Here is a 19,669-nt window from a genome sequence, read left to right as displayed (position 1 = left end):
ACCATGGCATAGCTGGAATGCACAACAACCCACTTCTGCCAGAAGGAACACCAGGGAATAACTTTGACGTTAAGTTTATTTAGTAAATCATTTCTTAACTCTATTTCTTGAACTGCATTGTTGGTTAAGGGCTTGTAAGTAAGCATTTCACGGTAAGGTCTACACCTGTTGAATTCGGTGCATGTGGCCTCCCAGTGGTGCAGCGGTCTAAGGCACTGCATCTCAGTGCTAGAGTCGTTACTATAGACCCTGGTTCGTTTCCAGGCTGTATCACAACCGGCCGTCCCATAGAGCGGCGCACAATTGGCCTAGCGTCATCCAGGTTAGGGTTTGGCCGGGTTAGGCGGTCGTTGTAAATAACAATATCTTCTTAACTGACTTGCCTAGTTAAATAAAAAAATGTGACAAATACAATTTTATTTAATTTATAGTATAGTATTCTGTAGCAAACTGTAGAATACTATACTACAAAAACTTGGACTATTTTGGGGGTTAGTGGGTTAAAATCTTTAGCAAATCTTTATTTAGATTGAAAATCTGATTTATTGAATGTGGTCCGTGTGGTCTATATTAATTAAAGGGCACTTCATTTCATATAACAGGCTTTTAACATTCAATATTGGTAAATCATTTCTACTTAACATATCCAAGGGATGCAAAAGGCATGCATTTTCGTGGAACGAACCACTACGTTAAGTTCTGCTTGTTGGACGCTGGTTGCAATGCTGTCGTCAAGTTCAACTCTTTATTTGTCATATGCGCGTCAACGACATGGAGTCACTACATGACCAATAATGGATCATGTTTGTAGTCATTGTTGTAGTCATTTAAATGCATGTTAGTGCTTTTGGTATGCATTTTGTGTGTCAAGTACAATTTAAATGCCTTTTGACAAAATACACTATCATTGTACAATGTCTTCACTATCATTGTACTATGTAGAAAATAGTAAAAATAAAGAAAAACCCTTGAATGAGTAGGTGTTCTAAAACTTTTGACCGGTAGTTTATATTGTATCGGCGTCAGCCTATTAGAAGACTTGGAGGCGTGGTTGGTTAGGGGTGTGACAGATTGTCATGCCAGTTACTGTGTTATGTTGTGTTCTGTCATTAAAGGTTAAGCTTGTACACTTCCAGTTCTGCAGTCTTAATGAGACTGACATTAGTGCATGTGATACCAAAGAATCTACTAAATGGTCATTGTTAAGACAGTCACCATTTCGTTGCAATATTGTTTTGCTTTTTTTTTTGGACATATATTTAAAAAAAAAAAAAAAATCTTACAAAGACGTACATTTAAATGCATGTTGGAATATATTATACAACACATTTCCAAATAAATGTTATAATATACACTGCTCAAAAAAATAAAGGGAACACTTAAACAACACAATGTAACTCCAAGTCAATCACACTTCTGTGAAATCAAACTGTCCACTTAGGAAGCAACACTGATTGACAATAAATTTCACATGCTGTTGTGCAAATGGAATAGACAAAAGGTGGAAATTATAGGCAATTAGCAAGACACCCCCAAAAAAGGAGTGATTCTGCAGGTGGTGACCACAGACCACTTCTCAGTTCCTATGCTTCCTGGCTGATGTTTTGGTCACTTTTGAATGCTGGCGGTGCTCTCACTCTAGTGGTAGCATGAGACGGAGTCTACAACCCACACAAGTGGCTCAGGTAGTGCAGTTCATCCAGGATGGCACATCAATGCGAGCTGTGGCAAAAAGGTTTGCTGTGTCTGTCAGCGTAGTGTCCAGAGCATGGAGGCGCTACCAGGAGACAGGCCAGTACATCAGGAGACGTGGAGGAGGCCGTAGGAGGGCAACAACCCAGCAGCAGGACCGCTACCTCCGCCTTTGTGCAAGGAGGTGCACTGCCAGCGCCCTACAAAATGACCTCCAGCAGGCCACAAATGTGCATGTGTCTGCTCAAACGGTCAGAAACAGACTCCATGAGGGTGGTATGAGGGCCCGACGTCCACAGGTGGGGGTTGTGCTTACAGCCCAACACCGTGCAGGACGTTTGGCATTTGCCAGAGAACACCAAGATTGGCAAATTCGCCACTGGCGCCCTGTGCTCTTCACAGATGAAAGCAGGTTCACACTGAGCACATGAGCACATGTGACAGAGTCTGGAGACGCCGTGGAGAACGTTCTGCTGCCTGCAACATCCTCCAGCATGACCGGTTTGGCGATGGGTCAGTCATGGTGTGGGGTGGCATTTCTTTGTGGGGCCGCACAGCCCTCCATGTGCTCGCCAGAGGTAGCCTGACTGCCAATAGGTACCGAGATGAGATCCTCAGACCCCTTGTGAGACCATATGCTGACACATGCACATTTGTGGCCTGCTGGAGGTCATTTTGCAGGGCGCTGGCAGTGCACCTCCTTGCACAAAGGCGGAGGTAGCGGTCCTGCTGCTGGGTTGTTGCCCTCCTACGGCCTCCTCCACGTCTCCTGATGTACTGGCCTGTCTCCTGGTAGTGCCTCCATGCTCTGGACACTACGCTGACAGACACAGCAAACCTTCTTGCCACAGCTCGCATTGATGTGCCATCCTGGATGAGCTGCACTACCTGAGCCACTTGTGTGGGTTGTAGACTCCGTCTCATGCTACCACTAGAGTGAGAGCACCGCCAGCATTCAAAAGTGACCAAAACATCAGCCAGGAAGCATAGGAACTGAGAAGTGGTCTGTGGTCACCACCTGCAGAATCACTCCTTTTTTGAGGGTGTCTTGCTAATTGCCTATAATTTCCACCTTTTGTCTATTCCATTTGCACAACAGCATGTGAAATTTATTGTCAATCAGTGTTGCTTCCTAAGTGGACAGTTTGATTTCACAGAAGTGTGATTGACTTGGAGTTACATTGTGTTGTTTAAGTGTTCCCTTTATTTTTTTGAGCAGTGTATTTACCATATATTTAGAGAAATACATGTGAAAATATATTCTAAAATACATTCGTTAATGTATTTCAGAATGTATTTTGAAAGGCATTAAATACATTTTCCAATGCATTTGACATATATTTTGATTTAGTATAATTTCCAGATTTAGGATCATTTCACTTCAAAAAATGTAATTACATAACATCTAAATCCTATACAAAGGCACACAATCTATAGCAATAGATATGTTGGGGAAAAACATGCCTATGACAGCTTTCTTTGAAGAAATGTAAATGTTACATTTAAGTCAGGTGCACCACTTTTACAAGTTTATTTAATGTACAGCTTTGCAGAAATCCAGCTCAACCCTTGCACATTTCTTGAAAACAATTGTGTAAAGCATAGGTGGAAGACAAGATTTTTTTTAAACGGGAGTAACCCAGAGAATGCGACCTTGCTCCTCAAACACTCCAGCTATAGAGCAGTTTTGAGCATCCTGCATACTAGCTGTGAATAACAAGTTGTTGTGGCAGGTGGGATACGAGAAGTGCACTGCAGGAACTCACTTTGTTAGTCAGGTGAAGAATAGTTAAACTAAAGGGTCCCTTTCCAACTTGGAACATACATTTGTGGTTGTACAGCTTGTACTTGGGTCTGTACACCTCTTGAGTTGCAATTACCTCTCATTTTGCCAAATACAGGAGGTTTCACAGAGCCTTGACTTATCAAAAAGATTCACAAAACAAAGCTGTCAGATAAATGCTTGAGAAATGTAATAATTGGCAATATAAGAATAGTGAAAGAATGAATATCAAAATGAAATATCATACTGGGCAAGTAAGGTCTAAAGTGTTGCACATTCTAAAACAGAAGCAGGATTTTCTTAACAGATTAAAGGTCAAATGCAGACGTTTTTATCTTAACATAAAATCATTTCTGGGTAACAATTAAGCACCTTACTGTTTTTTTTCAATATTATTATAGATTTTTTTTACTAACAAAAATAGTTTCTCAGCAAAAAGCTATTTCTCAAGTGAGAATTTTGCTAGGAATGTCTGGAAGTGGTCCGCGAGAGGAGCCTTATTGGACAAGCCTAATGGGAGGGATAATGTATGTAACATGAAAAATAGCGGTTATTAGAAGAACTGTTTGAAAACACCACCTGAAATGTCAGCCTGACTTGGTGGGATGGATGTTTGGCCTTCCATGGTGACATCCCCATGCGTTAAATGAGTTAATAGACCAAAATAAAGAGAATGTCAAACCTCTCTGCCAATAACAGCTAATTTTTAGTGTTCCCTTCCCCACTCAGACCTAACCTAACGTAGCAGGCGTAAAAGAAAAGCCTGAAACTAGATCCCCTACATACTGGTCTTGACGAGAAGAAAAAAACTGTAGGGTGAAGTTCTCTTCTGCACTGTTCAACCAATCCAGTAAATGTGGAGGAGGAGTTAAGATGGTGTCACCTTGTTAACGTCCAAAAGCAGGAGTCACGTCGCAGGCTCTCTTTCTATTTCCCATGAAAATCTGGTTGTTGGGGACTCAGCAGAGGCTACTCAGACTACTCCCTGACAGTCATATCAAAATTCTTGCTTGAGAAATTGCTCTCTAAGAATACTTTTTTTTTTTATATATATTTTTTTATTTACCCCTTTTTTCTCCCCAATTTCATGGTATCCAATTGTTAGTAGTTACTGTCTTGTCTCATCGCTACAACTCCCGTACGGGCTCGGGAGAGACGAAGGTCGAGAGCCATGCGTTCTTCGAAACACAACCCAACCAAGCCGCACTGCGTCTTAACACAGCGCGCATCCAACCCGGAAGCCAGCCGCACCAATGTGTCATAGGAAACACCGTACACCTAGCGACCTGGTCAGCGCGCACTGCGCCTGGCCCGCCACAGGAGTCGCTAGTGTGCGATGAGACAAGGATATCCCTACCGGCCAAACCCTCCCTAGCCCGGACAACGCTGGGCCAATTGTGCATCGCCCCATGGACCTCCCGGTCGCGGCCGGCTGCGCATTTATTTATTTTTTTGACATTTTAATTACAAAAACCTTTAAGATATTAGGTTTTATGTTATTTAGACTCTTTGGCCTTTCACACTTAAGAAATATTTCCGCAAGGTGAAAAGAAGACTATATTTAGCGTTGGGCTGCAGGTGTTAGGAGAAGTGAGGTTTCAGACTGAGCCTCTGCAGAGACTGTCACTCCCACTGTTTAGTCACTCCAGGCATTGTATCTAAGCTCCTACTGGTGAGAGTAAAAAGGGCATCTCACTCTAGTGGCCAGGGGGGAAACCAATAACCACTTGCCAAACCATCCGGTGGCTCAGTGGTTCATTGGTAGAGGTAGCTAGAAGAATAACACTTTGATCAACTGAACACAAACTTTCTAAATTGGAAGTGCTTAACAGATATTTTTCATCTACCTTTTGTTTTGTGAGTCTTCCTTTCAGAATGAGAAGCTGGAGTGTAACAATACTCTTTTTGTCATGATCCATTGTGGTTTGACTCCTACATGGATGGTGCAATGCAAAACAAGTCTATTGTTCGGCCCAAACAAAGACTCCCGTTGTTCAATGAGTTAATTCTTGCCATGGTCTTACCATGTACTGTAGCAGTCATTAACATCAAAGAACAGCAGTGTAAATTCTCCCAAAATAGCAGTGTAACTACAACAACTGCCAATTTTACTCGTTTTTTACTTACATAAACATATCTTTAGTTGGAATATCTAACATATTTTACAAGTCAATACAAAGGTAAGGAGAAAGACAGTTGTGTGCAACAAGTCAGTTGTCAACATTTTTTGCATGCAAACCTTAGGCGTGTGGTCAGGGGGGATAGTAAGCACTGTTAACCCCTTATCAAATGACCTTAACTGGATTGTTCAATTCAAAAGTTTGTCAGAAGTGTTCCATGCTCAGAAGTGGTGTGATGCCAAGTTGAAGCCATAACCCACATCTGTTGTTTAGATCCAGGAATAGTATCCTTCAACCCCAGATGCATCGAAAAGATACCCACTGTCAAATTTCCTTCTTTTTTTCAGTGCCTCTTTCCCATTCATTTTGGGATTAGGGCTCCCGAGTGGCGCAGCGATCTAAGGCACTGTATCTCACTGTAAGCGGCGTCCCTGGTTCGAATCCAGGCTGCATCACATCCGGCCGTGATTGGGAGTCCCATAGGGTGGCGCACAATTGGCCCAGCGTCGTCCGGGGTAGGCCGTCATTATAAATAAGAATTTGCTCTTAACTGACTTGCCTAGCTGAATAAAGGTTAAATTTTTTTAAATGTAATAATTAGGGCGTAAAGCTGGATCTAGACAACAGATGAAGTGAGACGTGGACCCGTCTTGACAATTGTGAAATGCCAGTATGCTGTCAAACTAGATTTTTCGATCATCCATTTTATTTCCCACCCAATCATGTTCAATTCCTGGGCATCCCCTGCTAGATACCTCAGATTATCCTCACTCACCCCTCTTCCTCAGACAATGATGTGGAGCCCTTGACACAGAACCCTGACAGTGAGGCATTAGATCGCCACAGGATCCAGACGGCCACATCCACTCTGAGTGCTTTAATAGAGGCTGAATTATTCAACAAGAGCATACATCTACAGATGCAGGATCTTAATTTGAGCCAGTTTGCTAAAGCAGGAGAATAATCCTTCAGCAACTGGAAATGTGAATTACAGTATTATGTGGATTATAACTAACGGACATTGTTGTAGGGGTTGATACATTTTTCATAAGTGAAAATCAAGTCTGAAATTTCAAACTGGAAATTACAAACTTCAGAAGCCTTTTTAACCTCAAATACACTACAACTTTTACACTTCCTGCATTGCAGGAAAGTTCTCCCGCAACAGGGTGATCAAATGAAGATCCTACATCTGTATGGGACACTATGCAATGACTGACAAGTTTCAAAGATTGCATCAGAAACTCTTTCAAGGCTCTTTCAAAAAATGTGATTGCCTGTCCTCCCTTCGCCTCCTTATCTCGACTGATTGGAAAGACTTGACCAGGTGAAAACCAGCCTAATGATGAGCTTCCACCAGCTGGCTTTTACCAGGTCAGTTTGTCAGACAGTGCCGATAAAGGAGAGGGGGTGAGGAAAGGGCATGATTTTAGACCCCTGAGAAACTATTTTGCTTACCGTCGTGGTATGTTTCACCACTTGAAGTGCATGGCTTTTAAACGAGGTTTCCGGTTCTTGTTCAAAGAATGACCAATTAAGGACAGTCTCCAGATCAGGCTGAGAAGAACCAAAGACATGAACAATCATGAAGACCATAACGCAGGGTTTCCCAAACTCGGTTCTCGGGACCCCAAGTGGTGCACGTTTTGGCTTTTGCACTAGCACTACACAGCTGATTTGAATAATCAACTAATCATCAATCTTTGAATCAGCTATGTAGTGTTAGGGCAAAACCAAAACGTGCACCCCTTGGGGTCCCGAGGACCGAGTTTGGGAAACGCTGCCATAACCTATAGATGGAGAGAATGTTCTGAAAAAACAAGACATTATAATATTGGAGTTGTTTTAAAAAGACAATACCCAACCTAGGATTCTATTCTGCCTCACTTTTCTTTTGCCAACACAATTATACCTTGAGCCATTGGAGTGGTAAACTCCACCCACCACTCCGTTGCCTTTAGAGACCACAGTCTCAAGCCTTTTGGTCAGGCTACAGTCCACAGAGTGCTCCGGACCTGGCTGCTGGGCTTTGGGTCGCTGGCGTCCTTCCTCCTGGTCAACAAGCTGCCAGCTTATGAGAATGTCTGTCTCCGCGGTGACAGCAACATCGCTTTCCTGCTGGGCCCGGCAGGCATCGAGGCACGGGATGGCCCTCTCCCTCATGACTTTCATCTTGATGCAGCTCCCAGTATTCCTCAGGGCGGTGACAGCTTCGTGTTGGCTGACCACTTGCATGTCCAGGCCGTTGACCTGGATGGACAAGTGACAAATGATCCAGTTGGACACCAGCGAAAGTAGAAGCAGGGGTCAGGGGTGGGAAATAAAAGCTATCGCCTCGAAGTGTTTATTCACTGAAAAAAAAAACAGGTATATTTATAGGCCCGCAATAGATTATTCAGTCACATTTGGTCTAAGAGTTTGAGATTTCATTTTCAGTGCAGTGCAAATGATGAAAGGACAACTCGTTGACCAATATCACTCATATATTGATATTTACCATAGATATAGATATTTTTGTATACTTGTTTTTAAGAGAAAAATATTTGTTTCTACTAACCAGCATAACTCATTTGTAGCTGTAACCTCTGCAGACCACAGTTAGTACATGTGTGTCTGTCTAATGCCGCTCTCCTCTGGCCAGGAGGGGAATTGCAATGGGCCTGGTATAGGGGGATGTACACTGTTGTGGAAGGTAATGGTGAACATGACCATGGGAATTGTTTTAATCAGCTGTGGTTTCTCTTCACCGCCAATACTCTGATCTGAATTTGAATCTGTCTGCATCTGAAATATGTCAGCTGAGCACTAACACTGAACTGAAATATCAACTGCCTAGGTAAATATTTAGCTATATTACTGCTGGCAACATTCCTGTCATTTATAAATGCCACTCCACAGATATGATTATTATTAGCTACCCTTATCATGCAAGAGGTGTGGTGCTCCGATTGGGGTTGCAACAGTGCTGCATCAAGTATGACAGCTCTGCTGCTCCTGAGATAAGGCTCACCTGGTCATGCTCCTTGTAAGGCAAAGAGCCCATCCCTCCTGCAATGCTGATTCCTAGACTGCCCCCAAGTGGGAAAAACACTGTTATAGTGCAAATGAGCCTATTTCTCAGCAGAGCTACCTACAGAAAGAACTTGGCCTGCATACAGAAAGAAAAGTTAGAGTATATCTCTACCACAGAGAGCAGAATGCTTCTATTCTATGCGACTTCCATTGTAGCACTAATAGGAATTGATGTTGTTGACATGAATATACAGTGCATTCGGAAAGTATTCAGACCCCTTGACTTTTCCACATTTTGTTACGTTAAAGCCATATTAGAGTTTTTGTAAATGTCATATTTCCGTTTTTTTTTTTTTTTATAAATTTGCTAAAATTTCTAAGAACATGTTTTGCTTTGTCATTATGGGGTATTGTGTGAAGAAAAAAACTATTTAATACATTTTAGAATAAGGCTGTAATGTAACAAAATGTGGAAAAAGTCAAGGGGTCTGAATACTTTCCGAATGCACTGTATTATATTATAAGGTGTGCAAATTTACTCTTAAGGGCACTTTGGAGATGACCGATTCGTGTGAGGAGGTCCTGTCAGCAGCCCCAGCTTGGACCGGTTTCCTGGAGGTAGCGAGGCTTTCAGAGCTATGTGGGGCGACTGGACCCTGCATGCTGAGCTCTGCATTGCTGCAGTTTCCTGTCCTCCCGGATGTCTCCTTTGTGGTGACAGAACCTACAGAGCATCCCCTCTCCCTCTGAGAAATGGACAGAACCATCCTGGGAGGGAGGAGAGGAGGAGGAAGAGGAAGAGGAAAGGAGAGGAGGAGAGAATGAAAAAGTAGCAGTCTAACTTTCAGCACCCTCAGTACAATGTTGTTGTTTTTTATCTTGCCTTACTATAGACAGAAAGAAAAATACTTCCTCATTTACTTCCAAGAGGAGGTTTAGAGCTCAGTTGAATGAAGTTGAAACCCTTCTTGTCACAGCACAATCCATTAAAGGCAAAATCTCCTATATCTATAGACTCCTTTCTGAGAAAGGGGGCTCCTCTACTCCTTTGAAAATAATCTGGGAAAAGGACCTTTGTCTGACAATCAGTGATGAGTTATGGGAGGAGGTTTGCAACAGGGTATACTGCTCCTCTACTAATGTAAAAATGAAAATCTAATTACATTTTTTTTAAACAAATTTTATTACACCCTATGAGACTCCATAGAATGAAAACAGACATTTCATGCATGTATTTTGGAGATGTAGAGAGATTGCCGGATTTTGCAAATCTATACATACTGCTGCACAGAAAATACTAGATGTACAGTTTGATATGACCCCGTGTCTCTATCTTCTTAATGCCTAGCTGGACTTTGTTCTTGATCCTGACAGAGAAAATTTGTTTATGACTATCACATACTTTGCTAAGAAATGTATTCTTCTATTGTGGGCTTCTAATTCTTCTCCTACTTTTAAAATGTTGATTGACCAGATTGTTGACTTTCTTCCTCTTGAAAAGCTAACTTATGACATCCACAAGAGACAGCCCAGGTTTGATAGACTCTGGTCTCCACTACTCAACTATATTTCAAACTGGACAGAGTGAATGAGGGGATTAGGGAAATGAGCACATGTTGTGTAAGGTGCTGTAAAACTAAATGATTTGCTCGTAGTCTCAGCTAAGGCTGGAAATAGCTAATAAGAACGTTGATAGTGCTGCTGCAAGGTTCTTTAAAAAACATTTTTTTTTCATTATTGTTATTTTTTTTTAAAGTCTGTCACATCAGTGAACGTGGAATGTGTTCTGTTGGTTGATTTAAAAACAAGAAAACTTAATAAAACTTTACATTTAAAAAAATAAAGAAAAATACCCAATACGTGGGACACAGTGAAAGTGAGACTTCAACGCTAAGTAAAGCAAAAAAGATAAGATAAACAGAAGGGTAGGCTCACGTCTTCAAGCTGTTCCTCCATCTGCTCAGCATCCTTCTTTGGACTGGAGCAGAGTCCCCTCACACTGTCGTCGACGGGGAACAGGTTGAGGCCCCCATGTAGGAGCTTCTTGGAGGCTGCCACCCAGCGCAGGCTAGAGATGGGCCAGTTGTGGCTACTGCTGCGACTGGAGGACGCGTTAGCCTGAGCATTTCTACACCCCTGGAGTCCGAAAAGATCACGCATAGCTACACACGTTATGATTATTCAAGTCTACAATGTTTGCCGATTGCAGTCCGATTGTGAATCAGAGCTGAATTTGCTGATTGATATTACACTTCAAGGTTAAAAGAGAGAAATTAATCTCCTTTTAAATTGTGTCTGTTTTTTGTCATCTCATTTTAAATGGACTAGTGCACAGTTCTAGACTAGGGAAGGCACCTTAACAAATGAAACATTTGCACATACCTGTCAGCAACAATTCGCTCTGAGAGCCTGCTTACAACCTGCTTTCTCTTATCTTTTAAGTTCATAAGCAGAAATGTGTGTGGGCCAAAAATTTGTTTCATATTGTGCATTTCAATTGCTCTTCAAAAATATATAAACCCACCAGTTATTGCACAATAAGAATACAAAGCCAGGTTAAATCCTGATGCACATTATACCTGAATGACAATTTAACAGAAAAGTGAATTGTTAGATTATGTATTGGTAAGCAACAATAATTTACATTGGATTATGATCTAAATCAAATGTACCACTACATCATTGTCCCTTATAATGCTCCAATCAAATATGTCTTTCTGAAGGATTAAAGTGGTCCATGGAACCCCAGTACCATGAACTCAGTCTGTACGTACTAATGCATGAAGAGGAATATGATGTAATTTAGCAGTACAGTATATCGGTCTTGTTTTCAGAGATAATTAGTATGAGGTCTTGTGAAATGATCTGCAGATGCTAAACCCATCTTATTACCAGACGGTATATCAGTATTCACTTTGGATGAATGCTAACTTTGTTTCCCAGTCCCAATTAATTTATGCATTCTTGTTAATTCCACCTGATAACTGCATGCGCATGCAATTTAGTGCTAGTCACAACAGCCCCAAGCCTTCACCTATTTATCAGGAGATGACTGTATTTCATTTCCCGAGAGGTTTCAGAGGCAAAGCAATACGTCCACCATTGCCGATGTTCTGCCCAAGAAGATAGTGTAGCAGTCTAAAGGACTGAATAAATTAGAGGTCTACTGGCACGGCAGGAAATGGTGAGGAGCACCGCCTTTCCAGGAATGAAGATATCAGAGAGACAGTTCCTTTGGGAGATGTACACACTTCCTTTACAAAATGGATGAGAAGGAAAAGTAGTAAGCTACACAATTCCATTGGTTATCTTCAAAGGACCAGACCACTTCAGAACCAGGGTGATATAATTGAAAATCATTCAAACAGTACCTGGGATGTACAGTCGTAGCCAAAAGTTTTGAGAATGTGAAAATGAATATTTGTGTCAAAGTCTGCTGCCTCAGTTTGTATGATGGCAATTGGCATATACTCCAGAATGTTATGAAGAGTGTTCAGATGAATTGCAATTAACTGCAAAGTCCCTCTTTGCCAAGCAAATTAACTGAATCCCCAAAAAACATTTCCACTGCATTTCAGCCCTGCCACAAAAGGACCAGCTGACATCATGTCAGTGATTCTCTCGTTAACACAGGTGTGAGTGTTGACGAGGACAAGGCTGGAGATCACTCTTTGATGAGTACTCAAATGGGCGATGACAAAACAAAGTAAGAGTGATTTCCTTTAAAGTGTAACCTAATCCAATTTTAACGGCAAATACACATTTTATTGCATGGCGTTTATGATTTGACATGTTAAGTTACAGTATGAGACATGTTAACAATTGTGAGATGGTGAAAACTACATTTTTCATAGAGGCTGAAACACTAAAGACTAACGGACAAAAAAACTAAAACGTGTTTAAAGAATAACGAATCATGTTTAGTTTTAAACCCCTTTTATTTTATCAGTGGGTAAAAGGCATCAAAATCTGTAGGCTCAGTGTCCGTGTCTATTTGAGATTGTGTTTTTGTGCAGCTCGATAACTAAAGAAAATCATATAAAAATAAAACTAATGTATAAGGTCCTCTCCTGGTAATACAACTAAAATAAAAAACGTAAATCATTGTTATAGTGTACCAGTTGAACAACAAACTGTTTTTATTAAGACACAAAAAAACTGTAAGTGCATGAGTCCATGCTTAAACTGCATTTTCCAAAAGGTTCCACCATGGTCCTCATTTCCTTCTGCGTGTAATGAAATTGGCCATTGAAAGTCCAATGCACATATGTTAAAGAGAAAGAGATTCTGCTGTTTCTGATAAAATATTTAAATTTTTTACATTTTAGTCATTGAGCAGATGCTCTTATCCAGAGTGACTTAGAGGACCAATTAGGGCCTTGCTCAAGGTCACTGATTTTTTTTGTTCCTTAGTCGGCTCAGGGATTCAAATCAGCAACCCTTCGGCTACTGGCCCAACACTCTTAACCGCTACGCTACCTGCCGCCCAGTATCTACTTAAGAAAATATTTCAAAGCAGTGAAGCGCAATAAAAGAAAGTAAGACAGCCCTGTCACTTCCACTCAATCTGTTGTGGTTCCTCACTGTATTAGCCCTTAAATTACAAAACATGTCTATATCAAAATTAGTTTAGGATTTGATTAAGAAGTTAAACAATGGCATAGAAAAGAGTGGAGGCTGTCTACTCACCCAAAGACAATTACATTGTTTCGATAAGACATTAGCAACTGCATTTCTGTTCATTTCTTTACTTAAAAGGAAATAAAATACGTACAAAGTAATAACGTTTCGAACAATTCTGCCATAGATTAAGAAACTTGCTATACATTGTTTTAATTCACACCATCTGAGCTGCCAAAAAGTATAAAATTATCAATATTCACAAATGACTATACAATAATCCTTAAATCAGTTGGTCAAGTATCCCGAAATCTTGAAAAAGAAAAATTCACCCAGTGTTCTAAAAAATAAAACAAATATATATAATATTTATGAAGATGTCAACAATATTTAATATACTAAAGACTTACAGTAGTGCAACTACCTATTGTCCATTTAAAAAGAAACGTAGAAATAAATCTTTAAAAAGCTCAATTTTTAAAATGTCTTTGAAAAAGGACCACACCTGTGCAGATTTTTGCTATGTTAAAAAATATAGCACAACAGTTTGAAAAGAAGGCACATGGGCCCTGGTAGTCTGAGCCAGATACCATGGTGTGTATTGGAGATGAAGTAAGGTACTGGACAAAAGGATCACAGCAGAGTCCCAGGGTTGAGCCGCAGGAGGGCTAGGTAGGGAGGCCGCAGGAGGGGATTGTAGGATTAAAGTAGGTTCTGGTGGTGGTGCAGAAGAACATGGCGAGAGACACAGGAGATCAGAATGTTTCTGAGGTAGAAGTCACACAGACGTGGTGACTGTAGTGTTATTGACCTCGTTTTTGTTGGAATCCAGAGCTTTGGCAGCGTTCAGGTCGTTGCGGAGGTTCTCCGCCGCTTTCTTCATAGTCTTCAACTCACCTGGGTGAGGAGTGGCTTGTCGCATCAGCCTTCCCTGTGGGGAGGAGACAGAGGAACAGTGAAGAGAAACAGAAAGACGGCCAGATTCTACAACAGGTATCTCATTATGCCGTGCATTACAGCGCATTCGGAAAGTATTCAGACCCCTTGACTTTTTCCACATTTTGTAAGGTTACAGCCTTATTCTAAAATTGCTTAAATAAATCCTCAAGCTACACACACACAATACCCCATAATGACAAAGTGAACACAGGTTTTTAGAAATGTTAACAAATTAAATAAAATGAATGCATCATATTGCCTTAATAGCAACATACAGTGTATTCAGACCCATTGAATTAGAAAAGGCCCATAGAGTTGGTGGAACAATCCTTTAATTCATGGCCACTTGCTCAACTGGGCCAGGGGCGCTTTAATTAGGTCAGGTGGAAAAGTCTGACAGATCTCAACTCCATAAAGGGAGTAAATCGCCCGATCTCGCTGCTTTCTCTTCCTTAACTCCGTCTAATCCAGAATTTCTGTGCGTCCATGAATCCACCGAATCTGTTACCTTTCATCTGAACTATGTTGAAATCGGGAGAGGGGGCCATCTGTTACTGTTTATAGTCATTACCGCGGAGCGTGGCTTGGAGAGCACGCTTCAAACCTATTGTGTAATGTGAATGGTCAATGATCACGGCCCTACAGATCATCACAGGCCAATTATGCCATCGATATGGTTAATATGTAATGAAATTACATGAAGATACTTGAAAGGGTGAAATATGAAACGTCATTGTTTGCTGAACTGATCGATTCTGATATCAAACTAATGGAGCTCTGTCAGAGTGACCATCGGGTTCGTCACCTCCCTGACCAAGGCCCTTTTCCCCTGATTGCTCAGTTTGGCCGGACGTCCAGCTCTAGGAAGAGTCTTGGTGATTCCAAACTTATTCCATTTAAGGATGAGGCCACTGTTCTTGAGGATCTTCAATGCTGCAGAAATGTTTTGCCACCCTTTCCTAGATCTGTGCTTCGACACAATCCTGTCTCGGAGCTCTACGGACAATTCCTTCGACCTCATGGCTTGGTTTTTGCTCTGACATGTACTGTCAACTGTGGGACCTTATATAGACCGGTGTGTGTCTTCCCAAATCATGTCCCATCAATTGAATTTACCACAGGTGGACTCCAATCAAGTTGTAGAAACATCTGAAGGATGATCAATGGAAACAGGTTACACCTGAGCTCAATTTCGAGTCTCATGGCAAAGGGTCTGAATGTTTTTGATTTTAAATACATTTGCAAAAATTTCTGAAAACCTGTTTTTCTTTGTCATGATGGGGTATTGTGTGTAGATTTATGAGGATTTGTATTTATTTAATCAATTTTAGAATAAGGCTGTAACGTAACAAAATGTGGAATAAGTCAAGCGGTCTGAATACTTTCCGAAGGCACTGTAGATGTTATTTTTTGCCCTCAATTTGTAGGGGCATGGACTCTACAAGGTGTCTAAAGCGTTCCACAGGGATGCTGGCCCATGTTGACTAATGCTTCCCAAAGTTGTGTCAAGTTGGCTGGATGTCCTTTGGAAGGCAGCCCATTCTTGATACACACGGGAAATTGTTGAGCATGAAAAACCCAGGAGCATTGCAGTTCTTGACACAATCCAGCACGCCTGGCACCTACTACCATACCCCGTTCAAAGGCACTTAAATATTTTGTCTTGCCCTTTCACCCTCTGAATGGCACACATACACCATCAAAAGTCTCAACTCATTATTTAACCCGTCTCCTCCCCTTCATCTACACTGATTTGAAGTGGATTTAACAAGTGACATCAATAAGGAATAATAGCTTTCACTTGGATTCACCAGGTCAGTCTGTCATGGAAAGAGCAGCTGTTCTTAATGTTTTGTATACTCAGTGTAAACTTGGACATAATTCAAAAGATCTAAAAGATGAAACGTAGTTTTCAACCAGTTAAGGGACTCAATGACAATGGCTTTATATTAGTTGAACATTAATTCAAGCGGCATCTCTATTCTTTCTTTGTTTAGTGATTGGGCCGCGCCAGTTTTGACATTTCAAACGATCCGTGAGTGGTGACAGTTTTGAATTCTCAAATGACCCTTGTGACAGTTATGACGTTTCAAACGACCTCCGTCTTTTCTACCCCATCGCCTCCTGTCATTCCCCTTCACACGCTCCTCCACACACACACACACACACACACACACTTCTCGTTCTTCCTCTCACCTTTTCATCATCCTCGTCATCGTCATCCAGGAAGTGGATGGCACTGATCCTCTTCGTAGCCTTGTCGTCCCAGGTGTCATCCACCATGTCATTCACCAGGCTCTCCAGAGCACCGCAGCGAGCAAGGTTGTCTGAGCCTAAAACAGGATACATTAGATATGTTGTGAGAGGATATTAATCATTTACATCTTAGGCAATAACTGGCTTTTCAAAATGATGCTTAAACGCATGCATGAAATGTAAGACCTGTGAAAACTACCACATTCGGACAATATTAGCCTTAATTCAGATTCAAATGTATACACGTTTAGTATGACGTGTTTGACGTGCTCTCATTCTGCAACATCACCCCCCCCCCCCCAGATTGAGAGAACCAATCATGCCAGTGAAGAGGAGCTGTCCCATGACACAGTGCTGAGAGTTTGTGCAGCTTGTAACACAATGCTCATAAATGAGAGCTTGGAACCGGGTAGATCACAGTTTCAAATCCCAGCTTAGTTACAAGCTTACAGCTAAACAACCCCCCCCCCCAACTCAAGCTCACAGACTTGACCTTCAAAGTCTTAGATCCTCATCTTCTGCTCAACAAGTGAACAAAGGGTTACGGAAATGAACATAAACACTTAGTCCTCTCATTCCAAGAGAAATCAGGGATTACTAAAGGAGGATGGTCATAACAAGGAGCACACGCTGTAGTCATTCAATGAATCAGAAACATGACATATTGGTGCTGCAACCAGGTTGTGGAGTTAGAGATTTTATTTTTTATCCAATCAACAATTGGATCAGGCCTAGATTATTCCAGGACTCAGCTGAGTGAGTGAGCAAGCCTCTCCTTGCTTCACCTCACCCAGCAGGCTTTTAATGGCTTCAGGCCAGTCAGGAGTTAAGCCTCTTTAGCTATCAATCCACTGGAGTAAAAAAAAAAAAAAAAACAGCAGAGGAGCAGGCCTGTCCCTCCGGGGGGGGGGGTAGAGCATATGCCCAGATCCAGAACAGTTACATGTAGAGCTCTGCTGCCCGACCCTAGCTCGATATTTATCATTAACATTTTGAAGCGGAGCCATTTGCTCATGATCTGCTGCACAGTACATAGCATGGTGTCAGAAGTGCTTCTACCTCGTCAAATATCAAATTGGTAGCGGGCCGTGTCAGTGGCACTGTATTGTCCTCAAAGCGAGCAAAGAAGTTGTTTAATTTGTCTGGGAGCAAGACATCCTGGTCTGCGACGGGGCTGGTTTTCTTTTTGTAATCCGTGATTGACTGTAGACCCTGCCACATACCTCATGTCAGCCGTTGAATTGCGACTCTACTTTGTCTCTATACTGACGCTTAGCTTGTTTGATTGCCTTGCGGAGGGAATAGCTACACTGTTTGTATTCGGTCATGTTTCCAGTCACCTTGCCCTGGTTAAAAGCAGTGGGTCGCGCGAATGCTGCCATCAATCCACGGTTTCTGGATGGGGAATGTTTTAATAGTTGCTCAGGGTACGACATCGCCAATGCACTTGCTAATGAACTCGCTCACCGAATCAGCGTATTCGTCAAATGTTGTTGTTTGACGCAATGCGGAACATATCGCAATCTTGAAGCGTGGAATCAGATTGGTCGGACCAGCGTTGAACAGACCTGAGAGCGGGAGCTTCCGGTTTTAGTTTCTGTCTATAGGCTGGAAGTCTTATAAGACAAGAACATTGTCAGAGTCCACAGGGAAGATTATTTTAGCGAAAATAATAATGTTCCTTAAGTTGTCTGAGTTTACAGTGACGAAAAGAAGCTAGTTTTCAGCTAACTGCTCTCTGTCTCGTCATTGAACAGAACAAGCAGAGGCGTTGCTATGGATACTCACATAAGTAAAGCCATGCACAGAGCGCATGCAGCACGAGCAAGGCAGGGACCGACAGACGAGCAGCTAATGGACACTAACGGAGGAAGTTATTTCTGATTTCGGCCAGTGCAGGGCCTTCAATTTGAAAGAAGCAAATCGGGCCCCGAGTTAGGTAGTGCCTGAATGTTGCGAGTTTGGGCAAAAGAATTCATGCAGATGCAGGACTAGTTATAGGCTCTGTGATCCCCGCTGGCTCCTCTTAATGGAAATCAATACAGCGACAGATCAGAGACGCAGGACACTGTGCTCCTCCGTGCAGATCATGTAATAACATGATCAAAACCATGGGGCACTTAAAGAATCAATGCTTGTAGAACTCTGGGGAATTATCATCACACTGGTGTGACTGCAGGCTTTGGTTGAAGCTCAATTAAAATCTCCTTACCATCATATCCAATATGACACCAATGTCTATGACAATTTGCAAATCACCTTGATTGGAGCCGTCCGGCCATTACGAGAACCAACTACCTGATTTTTTAACAAGGTTTCTTTAACAAGAATTAAAACAACCACAAGAATTAAAATAAAAAATGTCTTACCCAACCTTAAACAAAGGTAAGGTTGGGCTTCGCCTGTCTACCTGGAAGTTGATGCTGTTGCTATGCAACTTCTTGCTAGTTTGTTAGCATAACAATTGACTAGCTAGACAACTTAGGACTTCATTAACAATGTCCATTGACAACGCACAACGACTATACCACTTAGCTAAGCTAAGAATGACATGAATAATCAAGTCAATAAACGTTGGGTAGTTAGATAACATATAGTTAATATACTGGCAAGTTTGATGTATTAGTAGCCAACTAACGTTATGTTAACTGCTGTGATGATAATGTGACTTGTTTCAGGAAACTAGGCATGTTGCGCGTCACTACTTCACAATTTGGCATTTGAACTTTTTATCAAAATACCTTTTTGGGCAGCAATGCCTTCTGGAACATGTGAACTTTTATGTGCCTTAACAGACGTGTATGCCATCTGTAAATACGAATTAAATTGTTAAATTACGAGCCTTGGAAAAATAGACCGCAACCTTCCCGCTAGCCATGATTGGCTGAGAAAGGATGGGCTGGACATGCCGAGAGATGAGTTTGGATTGGTTTGCCATGAAGCACGCTTTGGTCTATAACATGAGCTGGTCAGTATGTGTAGGTAATCCTTTCTAAAGCATATATCACGTGGTAGAACTTCAAAAGTGTTGCTCTCCACTTACTGGAGAACCGAGTTTTGAAATCAGTGGAATTAGAGTATGATAGCTAAGGAGATGGAGAATATTCTGGCCTTTGATTGCAAATATGCACTGGGAATCAAAAAGAGAACACACAGGAGGATGTTGTAATCTGGAGACAGGAGTTTTATACATCTTCAAACTAAGGGCAACCATGGCATGCGTGATAGAAGGAGAAGCGTCCATCCA

The 19,669-nt window shown here is 41.7% G+C and overlaps 1 protein-coding gene across 1 annotated transcript in view; it reads right to left on the bottom strand.

Moving 5' to 3' along the window:
- Window positions 1-12,526: 12,526 nt before the first annotated feature.
- Window positions 12,527-19,669, bottom strand: part of lrrc1 (leucine rich repeat containing 1) — a 46,685-nt gene continuing 39,542 nt past the window's right edge. The window contains exons 13-14 of the mRNA XM_038975095.1: window positions 16,363-16,499; window positions 12,527-14,158 (exon numbers count right to left, since the gene is read on the bottom strand). Of these exons, the coding sequence (XP_038831023.1) occupies window positions 14,006-14,158; window positions 16,363-16,499 (290 nt within the window). The 3' untranslated portion in view covers window positions 12,527-14,005. The remainder of the gene's footprint in view (window positions 14,159-16,362; window positions 16,500-19,669) is intronic.

The sequence above is a fragment of the Salvelinus namaycush genome, chromosome 35, assembly GCF_016432855.1.
Source record: "Salvelinus namaycush isolate Seneca chromosome 35, SaNama_1.0, whole genome shotgun sequence".
Lineage (NCBI taxonomy): Eukaryota > Metazoa > Chordata > Actinopteri > Salmoniformes > Salmonidae > Salvelinus > Salvelinus namaycush.
Note: the sequence above shows the minus strand (reverse complement) of the source record. Positions and strands in the feature narration are given on the sequence as shown.